Source organism: Pyrgilauda ruficollis, unplaced genomic scaffold (genome assembly GCF_017590135.1).
Source record: "Pyrgilauda ruficollis isolate IOZ18807 unplaced genomic scaffold, ASM1759013v1 scaffold51, whole genome shotgun sequence".
In the NCBI taxonomy this organism is placed as follows: domain Eukaryota; kingdom Metazoa; phylum Chordata; class Aves; order Passeriformes; family Passeridae; genus Pyrgilauda; species Pyrgilauda ruficollis.
The window spans coordinates 3128731-3153308 of NW_024526711.1; the positions used below are offsets into that span (position 1 = coordinate 3128731).

At 38.3% G+C, this 24578-nt stretch overlaps 1 protein-coding gene across 2 annotated transcripts; it reads left to right on the top strand.

The window, feature by feature from the left end:
- Positions 1-1611: 1611 nt before the first annotated feature.
- Positions 1612-24578, top strand: ZNF292 (zinc finger protein 292). Of its 2 annotated transcripts, XM_041480328.1 has the most exons (7): positions 1612-1762; positions 2246-2324; positions 3650-3785; positions 10844-11046; positions 13805-13941; positions 15111-15252; positions 16995-24578. In XM_041480328.1, exons 3-7 carry the CDS (start codon positions 3668-3670, stop codon positions 24162-24164), a joined length of 7770 nt encoding a protein of 2589 aa, XP_041336262.1. In that variant the 5' UTR covers positions 1612-1762; positions 2246-2324; positions 3650-3667; the 3' UTR covers positions 24165-24578. The 2 variants fall into 2 exon arrangements, with proteins under 2 accessions (XP_041336262.1, XP_041336263.1); XM_041480329.1 differs by lacking the exons at positions 1612-1762; positions 2246-2324; positions 3650-3785; positions 15111-15252 and having other exon boundaries at positions 10908-11046.

Genomic DNA, 24578 nt, shown 5'->3' on the forward strand with positions numbered 1-24578 from the left:
CTGCAGACAAGGGGATAATGACAGATGCTCTTTTGCCAGACATCAGCAGGTCCTAGTATTTCATCTCCCATAGTATTCTTATAAACAAATCCATGAAATAGTCCACTGGCTGAAGTGTGGGTCCCAAAGACTTAGTAGTACAAAATCCAGATGGCAGCCAGCTGCTTGTGGCTTCCTATCATAAGCTCAATACTGGAGCAAATACTCTCTTAACTTCTTTATTAGTAACTTAATGAGGGGACATCTTCAGCACTTTTAACAAAAGGGATGGTAGTGATTTGATGGGAGCAAGCAAGGTAAGAGAGAGGTCAGAGAGACTGCTGGGAGTGAGCTCAGCATCTGGGGGGAATGCACTGACACGTAGTGTGGCTAAGGTGAGCACAAAGCTGGGGGGTGGGAGTGCAGCCCCATGTACCAGTAGAGGCTTGGGACCTGCTCTGGGGCAGCAGCCCAGCTGTTCTCCTGAGCAGCTCCAGTGCCCTGGCTGAGCACCTGCTACACTCTCAGCTGTGCTAGCACCAGTTTGAGGGGGATTAATCCCTCTGTTGAGAACCTGTGGGACTGCTTCTCTAGGTGCTGGTGGAAGAAAATCTTAATAAATGGCATTCTAAACACTCAGAAAAAGGTTTCCCATAAAGGCTATAGAGTCTCTGTTCTTCAGGATACACACAGCTCCATCAATATATTCCTCCAAACCATATATTATAATGGCCCTGCTTTCGGCAGGGTGTCAGACAGCCAAAACTGCCCTCTCTTACTCTCAGCTTTCTGTGTGTTGTGCCCCTCAAGAAGCAAACAGCAAAATTGGCCATTGTAATATGACAGACTCCATGCAACCTGCCATGGTGTAGGGATTAGTTTGCAATTCATGAAGTTACCCTAGGCATGATAGCAGAGATCCATGGGGGATGTGGTTGGGATGTTGACTGGATGCTCTGCCTAAATGTGTGTCTGAGTCCCCTGGCATGGACTGAAATGAATAGAAGTCTTCTGCATTTTGGTTGCTGGTGTTTATTTCATTACTGTCATGAGTTTTAGTTTGAAATTGCTGTTGGTAGGTATTCACTTGGCAAGTAGGAAAACAAATTTTTTACTAGTGAGTTTTTGATGTACAAATAGTGTCTTTAAAATGCATAGAACATATTCCTTTCAGAGCCATGTAAAAAGCAATGTCCTGAAGATAGCTGTATCTTCAGGGTGGCAAGGCAGGAGAAAAGTAAAACTGTTCCTGGAAGTAGAAAAGTTAAAATAAAGACTAATACTTTCAAATTTATTGCTCTAAAAACTGTAGAGATGAATGTCTAAAAATGAGTTTTCAGTCCCTTAACTATGATATGCTTCTGTATTTGGAAAATAGAAATGTAAAATGAATCATATGATGTTACCACAGGGAGGAAGTGTCAGTCATAACGTTTTTATATGATCAGAGAATGATTGTGTGTGGAGTCTTAAGTGTCAGTTGTTAATGAAACAGTAAATTTTAAGGGAAAAAAGCATGCTTTGAGAATATGTAATTCATATTAAGGAGACCTACTAGTGAGAAACTTAAAATTTTAACTTACATTTGTTCCTGATTTTTGGATTGTTTTTTTCCTTTTCCCAAATAGACTTTGTTGGAATATGCAGAAAAGTGGAAGACATCAGAAGATCCTCTGCCTCTGTTGGAGGTGTACACGGTGGCTATCCGAAGTTATGTTAAAGCACGACCTTACCTTACCTCTGAGTGTGAAAACGTAGCCTTTGTGCTTGAACGTTTAGCACTGTGAGTATGGTTTTTTGATTACTAAAGCCAGTCTCATCTCAGTTTCATTGCCTAAATGTTTTCCCAATCCAGTTCTCAGCACCTGCCTTCCTCATGGTGGTTGCTCTATGTAAGGGAGAATATCTGGTTGGTGGAATTGAGGCAAGAAGGATTCCTGACCTAGGACAAGCCAACATTCCTGGCTTGAAACACTTTGCTATTATTGATCTGCATACAATCTGAATGTGCATCAATTTGCACAGGCTTTTACAGAGTTGGAGTCAAAGATTTTTTTTTTTATGGTGTCTTTTAGAGAGCTTGCTTTTACAGTTTCTGCAAGAGTGTTCATGACCTCTTTTTTTTTTTTTTATATATGTTTCAGGAAGTAAACTGTTTTGTGGTTGGTGTTTCAAACAACTGTTTTGATATTAGAATAAAGAATTGTTGATTATACAATTTCAGTGTCAAAAATTTCCTCAAATAATATTCCTTTTTGACTTCCAGAAGCTGTATTGAACTTCTACTGTGTCTGCCTCTGGACTTACCTGAAAATAAATGGGAAGAATTTCAGGCTTTTGTACAGGTGAGTTCATAAGATAAAGACTGAATACCCTTTCAGAATGGTTTGGAAATCTAGGGATATTAAGTATGTAGCCTGTCTGTAAGGAGCAAGGCCTTCAGCTGGAAATCCTGCATACTCTGCAGTAGTTGCTGAAAGTAATATCAATTGTCTGCATGCAGCAGCTGTGGAGAAAAAAAATAGCTACAGATTATTGAAATAAAATTCATGTTTTAAAATACAGTTGTTTATTAACTCTCTTAGAAATGCAATATTTTCATATAAGTCATTCTTTACTGTATATGGTTGTATGTTTGAAACTTATGAATGAAAGGCCAGTTGATACTGAATGATTTTTAGATCTCTCACGGGGCACTGGCTGGTTAAGGTTAGAGCACTGCATTAAAGGAAGGTGTTGGAACAAGTTTTGTTTCTCAGTATTTATCAGAAATAGGTAGTGGGAGGTCCAGTCTACAGTCCAAAAAAAAGAAAGGAGGGGGGATGAGAAAAGAATAATGAAAAGACCAGATACAGTTACCTCAGGATTCTCAGCCTAAATAACTTAGGAAGATGAAAGGCTGATTATTTTAGAGTGAATTTTGACTAGCAATTGCCTTATATACATCAGTTCTGAAGAGATGTGTTTGATGTTGAGGGGTTCCACAGCCTTGAGAGCAGGTGGAAAAGTAAAGGAAAAATGAGCCACTTTTTGGTTGTTTTTTTTAAGGACCAGTGTAAGTTGTGAATTGCTACTTAACCACAGATCTTTGCAGGTATTTGTTTTGCTCCCAAGTGTACATCTGCTCACAGAATTTATTCTGGTATATAAGTGCAGTGGAAGATATTTTAATTGATTTTAAGACTTCAGCCTGTTTCTTCATATTTGCATGGAATTTGCACTGAGATCTTAACAGCTAAAATCTTTTGACACTGTAAAAATATTTTCCACTGTCTCCAGTACATAGAAATTGGGCTGCTGAAGAGTTTGAGAAGATAAAGTTTAGGCACCTGGTACCAGAACAATATGTGGACTAGAGAAATTCCTCATCCATTTTTAAAAGAGAGGCCTATTTCAAAATTTAGTTTCAGAAATTTCAGAAGTAGCCCTGTTAATAAATCTTAAAGTGAGTTTGAAGCACTCAGTTGTTTTGGCTTCTCAGCTTAAATCTTAGACAACAGAGGCAGAAGTAAAACCGATATGGGCTGAATGTTAGGATTGTTTAGTTATACATTTAACTCTCTGTCTGGTAAGGCATTAATGTGATTACATAAGGCATAAAGTAGTACGAAATACACCTTATTTATGTCTTTTTAAAACAATACCTTGTTTTGTAAAATATGTTATTCAGGTGGCTCATAAAAACTTGATGGAAAATGGCAGCCAGGAACTGCACATTTTAACAACACTTACGCAAGAGAAGGGAGTGTGGAAGAACCCAGTATTGTGTGGTATTCTGTCCCAGGAACAGTTGGACCCAGATAAAGGTAAAATTTAGAGTTATTTACTTCAGTTTTATGGTACATTGAAATATTATTACGATCAATGGAAGTTTTTTGTTCAATATCGTTTGTGGTAATTTATAAGCTATATAAATAAATATGCATGTAGCATTTTCTGAACTATTAAGATAGCATGTTCATGGTAGCATACAAATAATTTAATGTTGGTATTTTGCATAAAACATAATCATGCCTCAAATTCTCTTGCCATTTTCTTTATAAGCCATATGAAGGGAGTTTACATACAGGCTAATTTATGGTGGAGTAAGTTCAATACTAATATGCAAAATTTATTTGATGTAAACCCAAAAAATAAAAACTGCATATATTTTTTTAAATGAGGATGTAATGTACTCAGTTATGAAATGCCAAGAGGACCTTTACTGAACATTCATTTAGACCTGAGTTCTGAGAATGGCTAACAGTAATTGCATAGGGAAGAGTATATGATCAGCAGAGGCTTACAAGGATAGTGCCCTGTTATGTTGTTTTAGTTTTGGTCGTTGCAATTTAGAAGTGGTATCCTTGTGTGAAAAAATCTTAGTTGTTTTTTTTTGTTCTTTGCCTAAATGGTTTTATAATCTGTATAAAGCATCACACATAGGCATCTGTGTTAAAGTTGCACAGTTCTTACATCAAGTGAAGTAGTTCCTCTTAGTGTCTGCCTCCTTTTAGCCTGGTGCCTGCTTATTTCATATGATATTTTCTATATATTAACAAGTTAACCATTCTCACATCTTTTAATGAATGCATCACAAGATCTGATTCATTAGACTGCTATCATGTCTGATCATCTCTCTTCTGTAGTGTCTTACATGTCTTCCAACTTTGCTGTCCCATTCCTTATATGGGGAACTAAAGGTTTATTCAGCATTCAATATGATTGTCTGCTCCCTGCAGCATTCCTTTGATAATATTTAATATATAATAATAGTAATATTCCTTTCATAACATCAGCATTGCTTCTTGACTGAGCATTGAACCAATGTTTTCTTAAATCAGAACTAAACAAGACATTTTCTTGAGGACTAGTACCTATTTAAGTGTTAGGATTTTCCCCTATCAGACCTGTATATACAGATAGGCTTGTATTTTTTTCCTCCATGAAAATAATTTTGGGGGCTTATCAACACTTTAATTTTGTCTGTTATATTGTGTTATGGACTGTTGGCATGTTTTTACTACCCTGCTTTTGTCAGCATATTTTGTCATGGTTCTCTGCCCTTTTCCAAATGTTTATAAAAGTGCTGGACATAGTCTGTCCCTGATACAGATCCTACAGAATCCCACTGAGAGTTTGTTTGGGTTTTTTTTTTTTTTCTTTTTCCATTAACAGATAATCTGTCTGTACAAGGCTCTTCCTTTTACTGCCAAGAGAGCTTGGTATCTGTAGGCATTTGATGGACTTCTGTTGATGCTTTTAGAAAATAAGTTGGATCTTCTTTTATTCAAATTGCCACAGCTCCCTTGGATAAGTCCAGTAAATGGATAATGTGATTTTCTTTCTTTCTTTTTTTTTTTTTTTTTCCCCAGAAGTTGGGCTTACTCTTCCACAAGATTTGCTTTTTGTTGCTTCTTTTAATTATTTATTATACACCTAATACAGACTTGGATTTGTATGTAGTCCTTAGAATCCCACAGAGCAGTCCTTCACTAGCTTCTTCTCAACCACACTGCCGCCATTGTAACAGTAAGGTACTTGTAAGAGAGAGGTTTAATTAATATTGAATTTCCTTATAGTTGAGTCTTTTTAAGAACTTGAATGCTCATGAGTTCAGTATTGGATGAGGAGGACACAGGGCAGTAAGATTGTGACCATGGACTTCAGGAGAGCTAACTTTCACATCTTTAGGGAATTTCTTATAAGAGTCCCATGGGAACAGGTCCTGCACTGCTATCAGACACTGCATTGTGTTTGCGTTTGCATGGTGACTGGACCTGCTGTTACTTCAGGTTTCACCTGCATGACTTCTTTTTTCTCAAGATTGCATATAGTGGACAAGAAGCACTTCTGTTTTGAGAGAGGAATTTTCTACATTTCTCCACTTAATTAATTGGTTACCGAAGGAAACCTTAGTAATGTTGGTAATGTTGTCTTAATTTTCTCACATCATAAAAAAGTGAGAAAAAAGTGGATCTTTTGTCTTGCTGGCCTCCTCCTGAACTAGCAGATAGCTTAATGTGAGATCAGGACTGATATTAATCTAGAATTGAAGCTGATCTGAATTAATGACAGCTGAAAATTAGGTTTCCTGAAGTCATGTGGCTGTCTGTGCAGCCTTATTTCTCCATGTGCCAAAGACTGAAAGTTGAAGTACACCAAAGTGTTTTAAGGTTATGCCATAGCCTTTGCAGTGTTGAAACACTGCACTTCCATCCTCAGTTTCTGTCAGTGTGGCTTGTGCTCCTTAGCGTGAACCTGCTTTTCCATCCTCGAGGTTATAATTTTCTTGTAGTGATGGTATAATCCTTCAAAGCTGTCATTGGTATCTCCTCAGCTGATACTGAGGGTGAGTGGAGGAACTGTCTAGAGGAAAAGGATCTTTGATAACCCTGCAAAAAGCCAGGCTGCTGCTGCTTTTCTGGTATCTAGTTCTAATTGTCCTTAGAGATTTAAACCTGGATGCCAAGAGTTAGGTTCTTGAAATTTTCTTAAGTTTAAATGTAGTAGGAAGACATCTAAAGAATATCTCACTGAAAAGAGGATCTGGATACAACCATCACTATCCAGAGACTGTCAAGGTGGATAATAGGCAGAAGTTACAGCCAACGTGGATCTATTTTCAGTAATTAAAGCACCTGTCACCAGAAGTTGGATGATACCAGCAGCCTGTTTTGAGAGGAGAAAAACGTATTTTCATCCTGGGTACATTCAAAGCAGTCATCTGGAACTTTTTACCCATTCTCCAGACATGGTGCCACCATAGAAGCATCCAGGATCAATGCTGCATTGTGCTGAGGTGTTTGCATGAAGGATTCTGAGTCCCAGCTCCTGGTAGATATGGAAAGCATCAAGTCAGTTCAGAGTCACCCATAGTGTGAATACGTATGTGGACTAACACTTGAAGATGACTAAAGAGGTGTTGTGGCTCAACCCCAGCCAGCAGCCAAGTCCCACTCAGCCACTCTCATTCCCCCACCAGCAGCACTGGGGAGAGAATAGGAAGGGCAAAGACAGAAATCTCACAAGCTGAGATAAAGACAGTTCCATAGGGAAAGCAGAAGCCATCTGCAAAAGCAAAGCAAGGAATGAATTCCCTGCTTGCCATGGGCAGGTGGGTGCTCAGCCATCCCCAGGAGAGCAGGGCCCATCGCGCCTCACGGTGACTCGGGAAGACAAACGGCATCACTGCAAACGTCCTCCCCTTCCTCCTTCTTCCCCTGCCTTATATACCGAGCATGATGTTCCATGGTCTGGAATGTCCCTTTGGTCACTTGGGGTCACCTGTCCAGGCTGTGTCTCCTCCCAAGCTCCCCCAGCCTCCCCATCAGCTTGGCAGCACAGAAATCAGAAAAGGCCTTGGCTCTGTGTAAGCCCTGCCCAGCAATAACAAAAACATCTCCACATCATCATCATCATCACCACTCTGTTCAGCACAAATCCGAAACACAGCCCTGTTCCAGCCACTGTGAAGAAAATTAACCATACCCCAGCCAAACCCAGTACTTTCATTTCCTGACTAGCAACTGAAGTTCTTGGAGATGGGTTGTCCATGTGTGTATTTGCCTCGTGGCTTCATCCTCCCTGGCTAAAGCAAGGTTGATAAGACATAAAGGTGGTGGATTAATCTGTACCTATGCTACATCTGATGAGGGGTAGTAGGATTATGAGTGCTTTGTAAGGCAAATATTCTTTGTGCTCTTTAAGTCAGCTAAAATGTGGCATTAATCTGGACTGTCTTCCACAGAGAATGTTAGTGCCAGGAGCTTATTCCTGCTCTCATGTGCTGCTAATCTGTGGATTACGTTTTCTCTGGTTAGTCTGTGTATGGTATGAGCAATACTTGTAATAAAAGTTCATAGTCCTTCTTGTGAGCTCGGCATGGAATCACTTGGTAGTAGGACCTAATTGCCAGCTATGGAATTCAAGGGAATAAGAGGGAGACTGTCTAAAAGATTAGATCCCAGTCTGTCCAAGTTAATTTGCTAGACTTAGTAGATTGTAGTACCACCTGTCAGATACTATCTGCACATCTTCATTTTCCCTCATGTTCTGTAATTTTATATGAATTTTGCACATGCATTGCACAAACATGTTTGTGAATTTTAATGGATGAGGGAGCATTGCACAAAAATTACGTTTAATATTTTTTCCAATAATTGTTTCCATTAAATATGTCAGGGTTTACACTCATAAAAGTTAAGTGGTTTGCTCTAGAAAAGCACTTGTGTCTCAAAGCATTTCTATAAATTACTGTTGTTATGGTAGGCTAGCAATTTGTTCACAATAACTTTTGAAATTGACATTGTGCAATAAAATGTATTTATCAATTGTATTTAAAAAATAAACAAAGCCTTCCTCAGTAACCTCAAAATCTTATCCTTAAGACTGTTCCCTGCCATAAACTTAGTCCTCTAACCCCAGCACTGGTTTTTGTCTTAAAATGTCAGCTTTAGTTCAGTTACAAAACAAATGTATTAAAATTCATGTTTTGAATGAGCTTTCAGATGTTAAACATAATGGTTATAATCACTGGGATTTGAATAAAGGCTTAAGAGCTAATATGTAACTGGTAACCCTGAGGTCTTCCTGTGTCTTGTTGAGAAGATAACAGAAAATGTGCTGATGCTTATGCAAGGTGGGCTGGCTGAAGCAGTAAACACTAAAGGAAGGGGATTACTGAGAACTAGCAGACAGAATGTAGTGTTTACAATATTAAATGCAGCAATTATAGTAATAAATCAGAGTGAAACTTCTTGGATTACCACTATATCTCAAAGTCTAAGGTCTTCCTGTATTTTGTTACAGAAATAAGGTAAAATGTTCCAATGTTATTCCAGGCAGACTCTCCAGGACTAAATGTTGTGGGCGAAGGGATTATTGGTACTTGGTAGAGGAAGAGCAAGGCTAGACTATTGAATATGGTTAGTCTCAGGGTCATTTGTGGGTTGGCTGGAGTATGAATGTCTTTTATAATGCATTGGTAATGACATTAAAGGAACATTTATCTCCTGCTTAAAATGTCCTCTAATAAATACAAAAAAATATTTACTGTCTACCCATCGTCTTGTTAGTGTGCTTGGTTTTCCTTTGTTTCTGCATAAATACATATCTGGTCATAGCTTCATTGCCATGGGGAAAGGAAGAAGGAGCTCATTTGATTTGAGTATTCTTACACATCAGTTAGCCATTGCTTATCATTTGTAACAGGGTACAACGGTATCGACAAATAACTGAGAAGTTGGTTGAAATGATAATTCAACCATAAATCTGAAAATGCATGAAAGATAATGATGGGGTCTCACAGGCCTGATTTCTGCAAAAGGCAGTATTTTCTGCCTTAAAGCCTTGTGCTCTAAAGTGGTAAAGAAAACAGTTGACCTGATTCTGATTTCAAGATGGACTTCTAGTAAAGTTCCATATAAGCAGCTAGAAGGAGGAGAAGTGAAATAAAGACAGTAGTGAATCAAACTAAATAGAATGGGAAGAAGCAAAGAATGAGATGAGCTTTTTTCTTTTTTTTTAAGTAAACCATGTTCTATATTCTAATAGTTCAAGCATTACAGAGGGAATTAATTTTTACATGTTGAACGTACTTATTTCATTAAAGTGAAACGGGATTTGAAAAGTCAAAAAAATGTAAATTAAGTGAATGGGCAAATTAAGTGATTTAGGTGAAATTCAGGATGAGGAAATGAAAAGGAATATGATGAGAGTTCCTATAAAAATGTGTCAGAAAGTGAGCACTGCAGATGACCGGAAGGTTTTGGGACTATTCAAAGGCTGGAAAAAATCTCATTCAGAAGTGATGAAGATTTTACTCCTAATACTGGAAGCATATCATGAATGTGCGAGTTTTCACAAAAGAAATAAAAAACAGTAGAAAAAGTCTGCTGTTTTTAAAAGATGTGAGAATGTGTTATGAAATTGAAGTGAGGGCAATTGAAAACCAAGGGTTTTTTTATGCAGTATATATCTACCTTTTGAAAACAGGGAGGGGATGATGTCAAAAGGATTAGAGAAAATTGATTGCCTATGTGTCTAGTTTTAATAATTGACTTCAAATGTTCTAGAGGTAGTACTAAACCTCATGCTTCAAAGCTGAAACAATTTTGATCTTGAAGATCTGGATAAGACCCAAGATGTATATTTAAGATTTGGAACATTAACCTGTGTTCTCCCTTTTTGTAGAATTCTTATGCCTTCCATTGAGGCAGCTAAAATTGGGTTGTTAGTGTAGACTATAGAGTTTAGCTCTGGTGGGAGCATGTTTGAAAAATCCAGTGCAGTACCCATCTCTTTTGAGTTTTAGACTATGCACAGTCAAATATATATGAGATGTGCCTCTTTTTTCAAATAAGGAAACTTTTTTGGTTGAAGAACCATAAAGTGTTTGACTGTATTCTGTGAGTGTATAATATAAAACATTTGACACCAATAAAAACAGGTTCAGAAACTTTTGTACTTGTCACATATATCCTTCCAACAGCAAGATCTTTAAAAGGCAATGTTAGCAAAGGCACAGCACAAGCGTACAACGGATGTGAGAGTAGTGGCTTTGTGTTGTCTTTCTGTAGAACTACAATTAAATAGTATCAACATATTTTAATATTTATATGGTCTCTCAGTCTGTTATGTGTGCAGCTGTTTAGCCAAGAAATTAGAATGAATTAAAACCTGCAAGTATATGAGAAGTCTGTGACAGGGAATCTTTATGATAAAGAAGTGCAGTTCACCGAGAAGCTTTTCCCTCATCTTTGCTTCATACCTTTTGTATCTGTTTTGGTTTGTGTAAATTTTAGGGGTCAAGTACGATGAGTAAATGCAGTCTGTTAACTCTGTAACATGCATATAATGTTTTGGCTTTTTTTTTTTTTTTAAGTGAATGAATTTTTAGTGTCAGAAGGCCCTGTCCTGCTGGATATGCGTATTAAGCACCTAATGAAAACAAAGCAATTAACGCAAGCTACTGCCCTGGCAAAACTCTGCTCTGACCATCCAGAAATCAGTGCGAAAGGCAATTTCAAACAAACCTACCTGGTCTGTCTTTGTTCAGGATCACCAAATGAAAGGCTAATGGAAGAAGTAAGTAAATAATGAAGAATTTTTTTTCTTAGACTTCTTTAATGGTAGTAAAGTCATTAATCATAAGCTGGTGTTCTGTAGAATAGATTTTTCTTTTAAAATGGGATCTAAAATATATTTGGTATTTTTTTCTTTTAATTCAAGTTACTTTTAAGCTGAGTAGTAATGACTCAAAACACTCATGGAAGTGTATTATTAGGTCATTAATGGGCATTTTCTGGCTGTGCCATAACTTTGTGCTTGATTTTGCTTGAAGTATTTTAAAACTCTGCCTCAGACCTCCTTAGTAAAGTGAAGTTAATAATTTTCCCACTCTTATTACTTGAACTATATTGCTTTTTGTGTATACCTAGTACATAGAATGGGGCTCTTTAGATGCTGCTTGCAGTTCAGAGAATAAATGTAACTTCACCCAAATTCCTGGGTGCAATTGAAGGTGAAATCAGATCTTTGATCTGGTTTGTAATATAAAATCCTTCTAATTTAAATACAGAAGTCAGAGAGGAGATGACAGCTTTGGTCTTTTGCATTCTTTCAGGTGGCATCTTCATTTCTCATCCCACTCCAAAGTTTTAGCTGAGCCTTTTTCCTTCTTGAAAGAAAACTAACTGCAAATGTCACTTTTCTTGTCTGCCAATGTCTCTGCTGTCTTTTGTTGCTGTCATCTTTTTATGTTAAATATTAAGCATATTGCAATTGAACCTAAAGGGATAGGAGTTGCACACTGATTAGAGCTGGAAAACTTTCGTGCCCTAGATACAGATGAAATTCTAAGATGACAGCTTCTCACTGAGCATGTTCTTCAGATACTCAGTAGAATTGGATCAGTCTTGCTCTCTTCCAAGCTCTGGCTGCTGCAGACCCTGTCAGAACAGACTCAGGAGGGGCTATGACAGGGCTGTGCAATCTTGCTTGTGTTTGCTGGAGATATGCAATGGAACTTGGAATTTATGACCCTGCAAATAGGCTTCCTTCATTACTCAGCCCCAACACAGAATGGGCTGGTTCAATGAATGAACCGTGAATCCCCTGGACAAAAGGAATGGGTTAGCCTTGTTTCTTTGGATGTCATAAAGCACAGATAAGTTTTTACTAGGTTTTCTGAAAGAACCTAATTTAGGTATTTCTGAGCTTTGGATTGCTTCGATTAGCAGCTTCAGCTAACTGCAGTATTGCTAACCATTTTGGAAAGATCATGTCTTACCAAGAGAAGGCAGATAAGCTTTAACATGTCAGGGTGGACTTACAAACTGAGAAGGACTGTCATTTCTGTAGTGTGAGAACAGCAAGAAAATAACAAAAAGAAAAATGTAAAAAAGTATGTTATTGGTGTGGAAGTTTTTATATCCATTCAGACTAGGTAGGAAAGTAACATTTAAGAAGGTTTTCAGCATGGATTAGTCTAATCGTTTCCTTCAATAATGTGAAGAATTCAGATCTGCAGCATGTGAAATACTAGACTGACAAACTTGATGTACAAACCTTTGTTAGAAACAGTGTCCCTTAGGAAGTGTGACAGGCTGGAAAAGCTTTCAATGAAAAAAGTTCCCTTATTGTAAGTTCAGTTTGCTATATTCTTCTCTTAGCTTTTAACCGATAGTCCCTGTCTGAGAAGGGGCACTGAACATAGCAGATCTTCAGTCTGTTTTGCTATTACATTTATACTGTTCCATGTTAAGAAATGCAGTTTTCTTTAGAAGGTGACTTTGATATTATTAAACCTCTGGTGACATTCAGTGAAGGGCTGTTAGTATATTTACAAAGTGTCAATTTAGAGGTGTGAAAATAAGTAGTTGTACTATTCAAAATTGTAGTTTGATTGCTGGATACCGTGGTGCCCAACCCAGCTGTGCTGCCGCCTTACCCAGAGTGCCGGACCAGCTGGGTGCTTGGGTGAGCACTTCTGTTTCTTGCTTTGGGTGGTCTTGTGATTTCTCAAGAGAGACTTCCACCAGTGCTGTTGTCGTAGTCAAGCTATTCTTCAGCTGCTGGTGTCAAAGAATAAATACCAGCATGTCCTGCCAGATGCACTAATTGATGTAATCAAACCGGTGTACTGAGAATCAAAGTAGACAGTAGTTGTTACAGCAAGTGCACTGATTCAGTACTGATATAGCTGTCTAGTAGTGCTGGGCAACTGTGATTTTTCCTTTGATTTGCCATAAAACTAAGTACTTCCATTGGTACTTGACAAATAATTTATATTGTACAGACTGTAGCGTTCTTCTAGAACAGCATTCAGATGACCTGCTTCTTACTGTACAGCTTTCCTTTTCTTCATATCTTAGATTTTTTAAAAGGTACTAGAAAAGTCATGTTAAACCTCAGATTCATTAAACATCCAGCTCATTGTATTAAAGCAGTAGTGACATCAGTGACAAGTAAACTGGATTAAAATTACAAGTAATTTTCTTTTTTGTGTTAAGCTGCAATTTAAAGTTTAAGATTTCATATCACTATTACCATATGTACGTGATATATATGAATAATTAATATACTTAAAAATTCTTAGGTGACTGGGACACTAGATACGAATAAGTTGTGTCTAAGAAAAAAGTTTATGTTCACTTTAATAAGACAGTTTTTCTGGTGGCATAATGAGTTTTGATACTGTGTAGAAATATACTGATTTGCTTTCAAGCTCATCTCTATCCAATTGTTAAAGTTCTGAATTATTGTCTTGCAAAGACTAATGTGACTGTGTGTCTGAAAATGCAACCACTTTCTGAGTCTTGTTCTTCTCTTTCTTGTCTTGTAGATTGCAGAAGTTGATTGCAAAGATGCACTAGAAATGATCTGTAACCTGGAATCTGATGGAGATGAAAAAAGTGCTCTAATTCTATGTGCAGCATTTCTATCTCGCCAGCTGCAGCAAGGGGAGATGTACTGTGCCTGGTGAGTTTAAATCTTGTTTTCTATCTAAGAACAATAACTTGGTCTGGGGAAGATACATAAGCTGTAAGTTAACTTTCTTTAGCTGATAAAATCTGTGAGCTAAACAGAAAGGAGGTAAGACTATTGGAAAGCTAAAAAAGAAAAGAAATGGATTTTGCAAGATAAGCATCCATCACAGGAATTTGAAGGGTCTCTGTATGATGAGGCAAATACAAATAGCTGGTTCATAATTTTTCCATAGAAATAAGAAATGTAATAACTGCAGGCAACTGGTCAGCATTTAATGAGTAAGTGCTGTTATTTCTGTCCTGTAATAACACAGTTTCTTTTTCTAACAAACTTAGAAAGGAAGAAGCTCTTTACTACTACTATAACCACAATAATAAGCTAGATGAAGATATGTATTGTTTAGGGCTTGCTTTCATTAATGTGGTAACAAGTAACTGGTCTTTGTTGGTGGATATTTGAGCTGTTAGGGTTTTAATCTCCTTCTGCTAACTAGCAAACCTGTATAATTCCTGAAGAATTTGCTTTGTCTGTGCATCTGTTTTATGTGCAGCAGCAGGATAAAACTGCTAATGCAGGATTTTGCTTTAAGAGATTCTGCTAAAGTTTTGGGTGTTCCAGCATTTCACAAGGTACTAGGTACTCTTGGCTTTTTGCACCTGAGGAGGAAAGAACAAATAAGATAATGTAGATGCTGTGATACTGTTTGGCTTTGGAGGCTAATTTCTTGCTAAGTCACAGTCACATTCAGCTCTTAAAGCAGAGTAGCTTTAGAAAAAGTGTATCTACCACAGAGAAAAGCCAATCTTCAGTAGGTGTTAGTAATTACTAAGAGTTCAAAAATACACAGTTCCAGTCTGTGAATAGTAAACTACTGGGCAAGACTTCTTTTCTCCAAGGCCACATAATGAGTAAATTATGTAGCATAAATTGTGGTAATAAAGGTTTTATTCTGAACTGTCCTTCTGGAATTGAGCCATTGTCATAATTTTGAAATTTAGATACTTAGTAGTTTGGGTATTTTAATAAAAGATAAGGTGTAAATAAATGTCAGGCTTTTTCTTTTCCCAAAGACAAAATGGAAACTGTTCTTAGTTTTGCATTTCTTGTTATAAGACTAGTGGTTGCATTGATGGCCCTGAAATATTGTTCTCTTGTTCTAGGGAACTGACTCTTTTCTGGAGTAAACTGCAGCAAAGGGTAGAGCCTTCTATTCAAGTGTATCTAGAGAGATGTCGTCAACTTTCTGTATTAACTAAGACTGTTTATCACATTTTCTTCCTGATTAAAGTAATTAATTCAGAGGTAAGGATACTCCTGAAAGAATATTTTTGGCACTTTCAATGGAACTGTAATCAGGAAAATTTATGATAACTTCTTTGACATCCTGTCTTTCTGTATAGTATCAGTTTCAGGGCAATCCTAATTGGTTTTAGGAAAGGCCATAGTAACTTCCTTCTGCAGGTAAATTATGAATTGATTCATTTTGAATCATTAAATCTTCAGTTCCTTTGCAAAAAGAGTGGAATTAAACAGAAAAGCTGGATGCCACAACTGAGATGAAGAAAGAACTAAAGGTGCGATTATGGCCTCTAGGTTTGCCTGTGTCCTCTAAATGTGGTATTTTCTGTAAGCAGGCCCTAACATTCCTCACCATTATTTTCCATATTTCAAAAATTACAGAAAATTGAGAGGACCAGCTTATAAGAAAAGGAAATGAAGGATGTATGTTAATATATAAGAAAAGGAAAATTATGGGAAATTAGAAAGAAAAGAAACTACACAAAAACCCCCCAAAACTACACCTTTTGAATTGCCATTTATGAATGCAGTTTATTTTGATAAATGAAATACTTGTCACTTGTGGGCTTAGATCCAATGTTGTATTAAAACCCTGCTCATCTTTCTCACTAACCTTGTAATCTAGTTTTCTTAGTTTCTTTAATAGTTGCAATATTTAATATTGATAGCTAAATTGAGCTCTTATGAAGATTTCTGTAAGTTGGGAAATTAATTCTAAGCATAAAAATTCCTGGTTTTGTTTTTCAGTGTTCTGGTATGGCTAATCATGGGCTTCTAAATTTAAAGTTTCCCTCCCCCATAAGATGTGAAATAAATTGGAATTAGAGATGGGGAGGAAAATAACTTTCACAGAGTCTTGTGATATTAAGATCTCTGCCTGCTCTGTGCCATACTGATTTTTTTTCCAGTGAGCATTTGAGCATTTACTTGTTGGCAGAAACTGGAGACCATGTAGGTAGTAGACTGGTACATTCATAAATTTGCTGAATTTTTGCTTGTGTCTGCCACAGCCTCTCTCATGCATCCCTGGCAGCATAAAGAGCTTGTGAAGTCAATATAAATGTAAAAAGTGTTGCCTTAGGGTATGAATGAATCAAGACCACGTGACCTTCAGAACATTCAAATGATGGAACATTTAAAAAAACCTAACTATACTTACTGCTTTCAGTTGGACTGAAGCCATGTGTTCAGTGAAGTCAGTTGACTTTGAAGTGACATAATTTTTAAAAATAAAGCTTTTACCTTAAGTGATCTCTAAATTATAGATCTTTCTCAAGATCACGTGTTTTTCTTTAACTGTAGCAATTTTTACCATTTTAATTTTTTTAATTTTTAATTTTTACCATTTTACCAGTGTTAAGTTGATGTCTCATAGAAGCTCATCTCAAATACCTGTGGCACAACTGCCAGGCTTTACTTCAAGGAAAAGGCTCAATATTGCTCTAATATAAACCAAACACCTCTAACATACAGTCCAAAAGTCCTCAAACTAGACAGAACATACAATTAATTGGTCTTTAAGTTGTATGTAAACTTCAACATTTTTTTAGTAGCATGAAGACAAATTAGGCAACTTAAGGAATAGAATCTGAAGACAATCCATTCTGTTTCTTGAGGTAAAAAGTATTACTGTGAACCCCAGGTGCATTTTTTCTGACACTTAGGATTGAATAATGACATCTTTTACTTAAAAGTATAGAAAGAGTTAAATAAAATGACTTACTAAAATTACTCTTGCTTTACAGATTGATGGTGCTGGACTTGCAACGTGCATTGAACTGTGTGTGAAAGCATTGCGCTTAGAATCCAGTGAAAATGCGGATGTCAAGATATCTATTTGCAAGACTATCTCCTGCTTACTTCCAGATGATTTGGAGGTGAAACGTGCTTGTCAGCTGAGTGAATTTCTTCTGGAACCCACCGTGGATGCGTATTACGCTGTTGAAATGCTATATAATCAGCCTGACCAGAAGTATGATGAAGAGAATCTTCCTATACCAAATTCTTTGCGCTGTGAGCTCTTACTTGTACTGAAAACTCAGTGGCCTTTTGATCCAGAGTTCTGGGACTGGAAAACTCTAAAGCGTCAGTGTCTGGCACTTATGGGAGAGGAGGCATCCATCGTGTCATCCATAGACGAACTGAACGATAGCGAAGTTTATGAGAAGGTTGAGGATGGCCAAGAAGATAGCAAAGAAACTTCTCTGAATGGGCTTGCTGGCATTGATGAGGCTACTAGCCTTCTTAGGGGTATCAGAGATGAAAAGCAGAAAAAGAGAGAAATCAAAAAACTCAGAGAGAGGGGATTCATATCGGCTAGATTTAGGAACTGGCAAGCTTACATGCAGTATTGTGTGTTATGTGACAAGGAATTCCTAGGTCATAGAATAGTTAGACATGCACAGAAACATTACAAAGATGGAATTTACAGTTGCCCTATTTGTGCCCAAAATTTTAATTCAAAAGAAAACTTTGTTCCCCATGTAACTTTGCATGTGAAAAAATCTAGCAAAGAGAGATTGGCTGCTATGAAACCACTGAGGCGACTGGGAAGACCTCCTAAAATAGCAGCTGCCAATGAGAATCAGAAAACTAATTCTGTATCCAAACAGGAGCAGCGACCCATTAAGAAGAACAGCCTCTATTCAACAGACTTCATTGTGTTTAATGATAACGATGGCTCGGATGATGAAAACGATGACAAAGATAAACCTTACATACCAGAGATAGTGCCAGTTCAAAAGCCACCCCCTGTTAATGAATTCACCTGCCCTGTAACACTTTGTAAAAAAGGCTTTAAATATTTTAAAAATCTAATAGCACACGCAAAGGGCCATAAAGATAATGAAGAAGCTAAACGTTTCCTTGAAATGCAAAGCAAAAAAGTGATTTGCCAGTACTGTAGACGACATTTCGTAAGTGTTACTCACCTGAATGATCATTTACAAATGCACTGTGGCAGCAAGCCTTATATCTGCATACAGATGAAATGTAAGGCTGGCTTTAACAGTTACGCTGAGCTGCTGACCCATAGGAGAGAGCATCAAGTCTTCAGAGCTAAGTGTATGTTTCCCAAATGTGGCAGAGTGTTTTCTGAAGCCTATTTACTCTATGATCATGAAGCACAACACTATAATACCTATACCTGCAGAGTCGCCGGCTGTGGGAAGGTGTACCGCTCACAGAATGAACTGGAGAAGCATGTTGAGGATCACAACAAGCAGCCTGAAAAAGAAGAACAGCCTGAAAACCCAACTAATCAGCCTGATCTTAGTCAGCCTTCTAAAGCTAATGAAAGTACTGATGGAGTTGCAGTTAAAGAGGAATTGACACCTCCTCCAGCTGAAAACCGAAGCAGTTTCATTGAAGGAGAAAACGTCTGGAACCAAATCAAAGCAGAACCAGTAGGGAATGAAAGTGTAAATGCGTCGGTGAGTGTACTGCAGCAAAGCAATTCCTTGCCTAATGCTAGTTCAGAGCAGTCTCCTGTGGGTTCAATAAAAACAGAAGAAACAGTTCCAGCAGGCAGCATTAAGCTGTCTGTTGTTAACCAGAAGATCCGAGATAACTTTGTAAAAAGAGGTAAATTGGTTGCTGCTGCCAGTAAAGTAGATACTACTAAACCTGGAGTCCAGCAGTTGTGCCCGTCAGTTGACTCTTGTCTTCCAGTTTTCCAAGAGAGAAAGGAGGAAGGCTGTCTCAGTCAGACTCAGAATATTCAAACTGTTTCTGTGACCTCAGACACATCAAAACCAGAAGCCCTTGAATCAAAAAGCTTAGAAAGACAAGTGAGCATTGTAAATCCATTCAGCATGCAGAATCAGACAGGGTATCGAAACGGTGTACCCATTTCCAAACTTGAAATTGAAGACAGTATTAAAGCTGCAGCTAATCTATATAGCCTGCCTTTAAAAACTTTAGAAAGTATTTCATTTATTCCATCACAGCCTAACATAAATAGCTCTTTAGTTCCAGCTGTGTCACCAGCAGCCCCACTTCAGAAATTTAATTGTCAGGTTGAGGGGTGTACTCGAACATACAATTCATCACAGAGCATTGGCAAACACATGAAGGCAGCACACCCTGATGAATATGCTGCTTTTAAAATGCAGCGTAAAAATAAGAAACCACGAAAATCCAGCAATCTGCAAAATGTGCCGAGTGATGGGAAAATCGTTTATCTTATGCCTTCACAAGTGGGCAATCCCAATGGTGCTGCTTTTACTGCACAGAACAAGTCAAATTTGAATCCCACCTGTTCCAGTCAAGTGCAGCATGTCTCAAGTACTCTTTTCCCAACCCACCTAGAAAATCTAGCAAATCCTATGTTGCCTGTAGTGGAAAGTGTCATAAATCCAAATTTGTCTACTCGTATTAAAAGTGAGCCTGAGAGTGTTTTGTGTTCACAAATGGAAAATTTGTCTGCTGCAACCTTACCTTCCCAGTTGGATGATCTAGCAAAAACAGTTATGCCTCTGAATATTGATGGTGGTTCAGATCCTTTTCTTCCTTTGCCTGCGGAAAATGGTCCAATGTCTCTCTTTCCTTCATCAGCAGAAAATCCTCCAAATTCAGTCTTCTCACAACTGGAAAATAACACAAATAGCTTTTCTTTGCAACTAGAAGGAAACACTAGTTCTACCTTCCCAAAAGAGGAAAGTGTGGATCAAATATTTCCCTCACAACTGAGTAATGAAAATAACTTCAGTGAAACTAGTTCTCAGCACCCAGCTTCAGAAAAGGTGAAAAAAGATCGTGGCAGGGGGTCAAATGGGAAAGAAAGAAAGCCAAAACATAACAAGCGAGCAAAGTGGCCAGCAATAATTAGAGATGGCAAATTTATCTGTAGCAGGTGTTTCAGAGTTTTTACTAATCCTAGATCACTTGGTGGTCACTTATCTAAGAGGTCTTACTGTAAGCCTCTTGAAGGATCAGAAATTTCTCCAGAAGCTCTGCAGGCTAATGGACAATCTTTGCTTGCCAGTATGATTCTTTCTTCAAATTCATTAAACTTGCAGCAACCTCAGGAGTCTGCCTTCAATCCAGAGACATGTTTTAAAGATCCATCATTCCTCCAGTTACTTGCAGCTGAAAATCGTTCTGCACTGCAGACTATGTTTCCACGGGCCAATGTGACTAACTTTAATACCAGTGGGAATGAGGAAGGTAATCAAATTATAAAGCAAGCCTTGGAAACTACAGGCATCCCGAGTAGCTTTGATAACACAGAAGTACTTCCACGTGTGGTTACAACAAGTTGTGTCTCTGGTACAACTCCGATGAGTGCAGCCGTTCTCCCCAGCTCAGCCACGCCCTCTCTGCTGCAGACAGTCTGTAACCCCAGTACCCTGCTGACAGACCAAAACAGGACCCTCAATGCCAAAATTCCTCCACTAAACGAATGCAAGAGTTTGCCTGGTTTTACAACAGAGGACTTAATGCTAAAGACCATTGAAAATGGCTTGTGTCCTAGCTCATATTCTAACACTGTTGCAGCAGCACAAAATTTTGCAGGGAACAGTTCACGAGTTTCAGTTATAAGTAGTCCCAAGAATTCGGGATCAAGCAACTTAAATAAGAAGGGAACCAGCTCTTCAAAGAGGAAGAGAAAAACACCTACACCCCTACTTTTGCCCAATACACCACAGAAATTAGCAGTAAACAATGCAACAGTAATGGGACTTCTAACCAAAAGCACTGAAGGAAACACACAAATACAGAGAGAAAGTTTTCAGTCCAACTTGCTGGCAAATTGTGGCTCTCAAATGGTGGTGGAAAACCTTGCACAGAAGCTCAGTAATGTTGACAATCAGTTATTCATGGCCAGTATCAAAGAGAATTTCAAAACAAATCTTGAGGCTCATACAGTTCTGCCCCCTTTAACAGTAAAAACTGAAAATGGGGATTCCCAAATGATGGCTGCAAATTCTTGTGTGCAGGCAAATTCAGAAGAACAGATTTCACAGGACAGTGTTATGCAGAACTTCGAAAAAACCCTGGAAATAATTAAAACTGCTATGAATTCACAGATGCTTGAGGTGAAAACTGAAATTCAGGATACTGTTGCTGCTTCAGGACAGAACTTGCAAGTAAATAACTCCCAGGCTGCTTCAGAAAATTCTGCACACAGTGTAAAACTGCAGACTTCTACACAGTTTGCTGTGCACACAGGGAATGTTTCTGCTGCAAAGGGTAGCTCTGCTCAGTCTGAGATACCTCAAAAGGATGATACTCAAATGTCAGAAATTTTGGAAGGCTTGCAAAAACTGAAGCTAGAAGATGATTCTCCCATTCCCATCTCTGAGACTGTTTCTCAGTGTCCCCCAGCAGATAAGCTAGCACCAGCAGTTCCTATTGGATCAATTGAAAGTAAACCCCTCATTCAGCTATCTCCAGAGGCAAGTAACATTCAGTTTAGTGATAGAGTTAATAAACCTTTTGTATGTCAGAATCCTGGCTGCAGTTACAGTGCTATGACAAAAGATGCATTATTTAAACACTATGGCAAGATTCATCAGTACACTGCAGAAATGATATTAGAAATAAAGAAACATCAACTGAAGTATGCCCCATTCAAATGTGTTGTAGCTACCTGTCCAAAAACATTCACAAGAAACTCTAATCTCCGAGCACACTGTCAACTTGTGCATCATTTTACAACAGAGGAGATGGTAAAATTAAAAATTAAGAGGCCTTATGGCAGAAGATCTCAAAATGAAACTGTAAACACAGCCCCACAACCTGTTGAAATAAAAACTGTGCAGACACTAGTAATAGAAAACAAAACTGTAGCTCCATTGATCAAAGAAACTCAAATAAAGGAAGCTGTAGAGCCTGTAAAAGTATTGGAAAAACTTCTACCAGAAAATAATATTCCTGAAAGACTGGAAAAACCTCCCCAGGTGGTTTGTGTTCCACTGGAGCAGCGCAATCCAGCATCTTATGATAGTACGCAGGAACAAGCCAAAGTACGCAAGGCTAGGAAGCACAGGAAGGAGAAAGAGGAGAGGAATGGTAGGAAGCCCGTAACAAAATCTCTGGAGTTTCCCACTAGGTACAGCCCTTACAGACCGTACCGGTGCGTCCATCAGGGCTGCTTTGCAGCTTTCACAATACAACAAAACTTAATTCTTCATTACCAAGCTGTACACAAATCAGACCTCCCTGCTTTCTCTGCTGAAGTGGAGGAGGAGAATGAGCAAGGCAAAGAGGAACGTGAGGAGGTGGAAACCAAACCTGCTGTCAGAGAGTTCAGGTGTGAGGTGAATGACTGCTCTCGTATCTTCCAGGAAGTTACCAGCTTGATACAGCATTATATGAAGCTTCATGACATGACCCCAGAGCAAATTGGAAGCATGAAAGCAGAGGTGGGAAGGTTTTTTTGTGACCAGTCTCAGTGTAAGTCTTCGTTTACAGCATATCTTAATTATGTTGTGCATCTTGAGACGGAGCACAGTGTTGAGATAAAGCCAAACAAAGTAGAAGATGATGGCATGTTCAAGTGTGACTGTGAAGGCTGTGACCGCATTTACGCTACCAGGTCTAACCTCTTGAGGCATATTTTTAACAAACATAATGACAGGCATAAAGATCATCTAATAAGACCCAGGAGGCTGACACCAGGCCAGGAAAACATTTCAAGCAAAGCAAATCAGGAGAAACCGTTGAAGGCTAAACAGAGAGGACTCAAAAACAGATCGGGAAAAGAGGGTAACAGGCTGTCAGTGAAAACAAAACGAAAGAAAAATGTGAACTTGGAAAATAAAACCTCAAAAGGAATACAGGTTCAGGACAATAAGGCTTATTCACTGAAACGCGGCAAGTACGTGTATTTAATAAAGGCCAGAAACGATGCCTTATCAGAATGTACGAGCAGGTTCATAACTCAGTATCCATGTATGATAAAGGGATGTTCGTCCGTAGTCACAAGTGAAAGTAACATAATAAGGCATTATAAATGTCACAAACTGTCCAAAGCTTTTACTTCCCAACACAGGAATCTTCTTATTGTATCTAAAAAACACTCTGTCTCCCAAGTAAAGGAAGCCTCTTGTGAGCAGGAGGAAACTGATAAAAAAACTGATGTGAAAGAGCCTGAACCGAGTTTGACAGCGAGCAATAATGATTCAAGCACAACTACCTTATCACAAAAGGAAACTGAAAAAGGTGAGAAGGATGAAGTGGATGAACTGACAGAACTATTCATTACTAAACTAATTAATGAGGATTCTTCAACTGCTGAAAACCAAGCAAAAATCTCTTCCAGTGTAAATAGTGACTTGCAGGAGACCAGCTCCTGCCCCTCAGAGAAGCAAAAATCAAACAACCTAAAAAGAGCAAATAAAGAAAAAAATGTATCTCAGAGTAAGAGAAAGAGAGCTGAGAAGACAGAGGAGGCACTGCCCAGTGGTGTGAGTAGCCTGCACAAGGAGGAAGAGACGGCTGTTGCCATTCAAACGGCTGAGGAGCAACCTGCGGCTTTTGACTGGAGCTCGTTCAAGCCAATGGGCTTTGAAGTGTCATTCCTCAAGTTCCTTGAAGAATCTGCTGTGAAGCAAAAGAAGAACTCTGAAAGAGAATACCATAGCGGCGGAACCAAAAAAGGATCCCATTCAAACTCTCGGAAAGCCAGCGAGAAGGCTCCCGTAGCAAGCGAAAACGTCTTGTGGTCGTGTTCTGAAACCGAAACCCTTGTACCGTTTGCCAACCCATCACGGCTTCCATGTGGTGATAATGTAAAGATAGTGTTAGACAAGACTCTTAAAGACTGCTCTGAGCGTGTGTTGAAGCAGCTTCAGGAAATGAAACCTGTTGTCAGTTTGAGAAAGCTCGAAGGACGTTGGGAGGATAATCCAGAGGTTATAGCTGCAAAAGTAATTGTTTTAGGTACTGAGGAAGGTGAATCAAAATACTGAAAACCTAATGTGTTTAACCATGACCTGTAATAGAATTTATTTTGAATAGGAAGCCATCAAGCATGCTAGTAACTGTGGAGCTCTTTTATTTTGAAGTGATTTAATCTAGCAAAAAACATGACATGAGTCATGTAAATGTCTTATTTGTTTTTATCCCTATGGGACTTGAAGAAAGTAATTGCTTCAGTTTTGTAAATACTTGATCAAGACCTCAACTTTCTATCAGATTGTCCTTTCCATAAACTAAATCTTTGTGAGTTGTCTGTGATTGGTATCTTTCACCAGGTTACTTCTCATGTATAACAGTTTTCTTTATTTGTAGATACATTTTTTTGTATATATTTATTATTGTAAATCATTTGCTGCCACCAGCAGTCTGTAAGTCTAAACTATTAAATGACACATTTATATTCG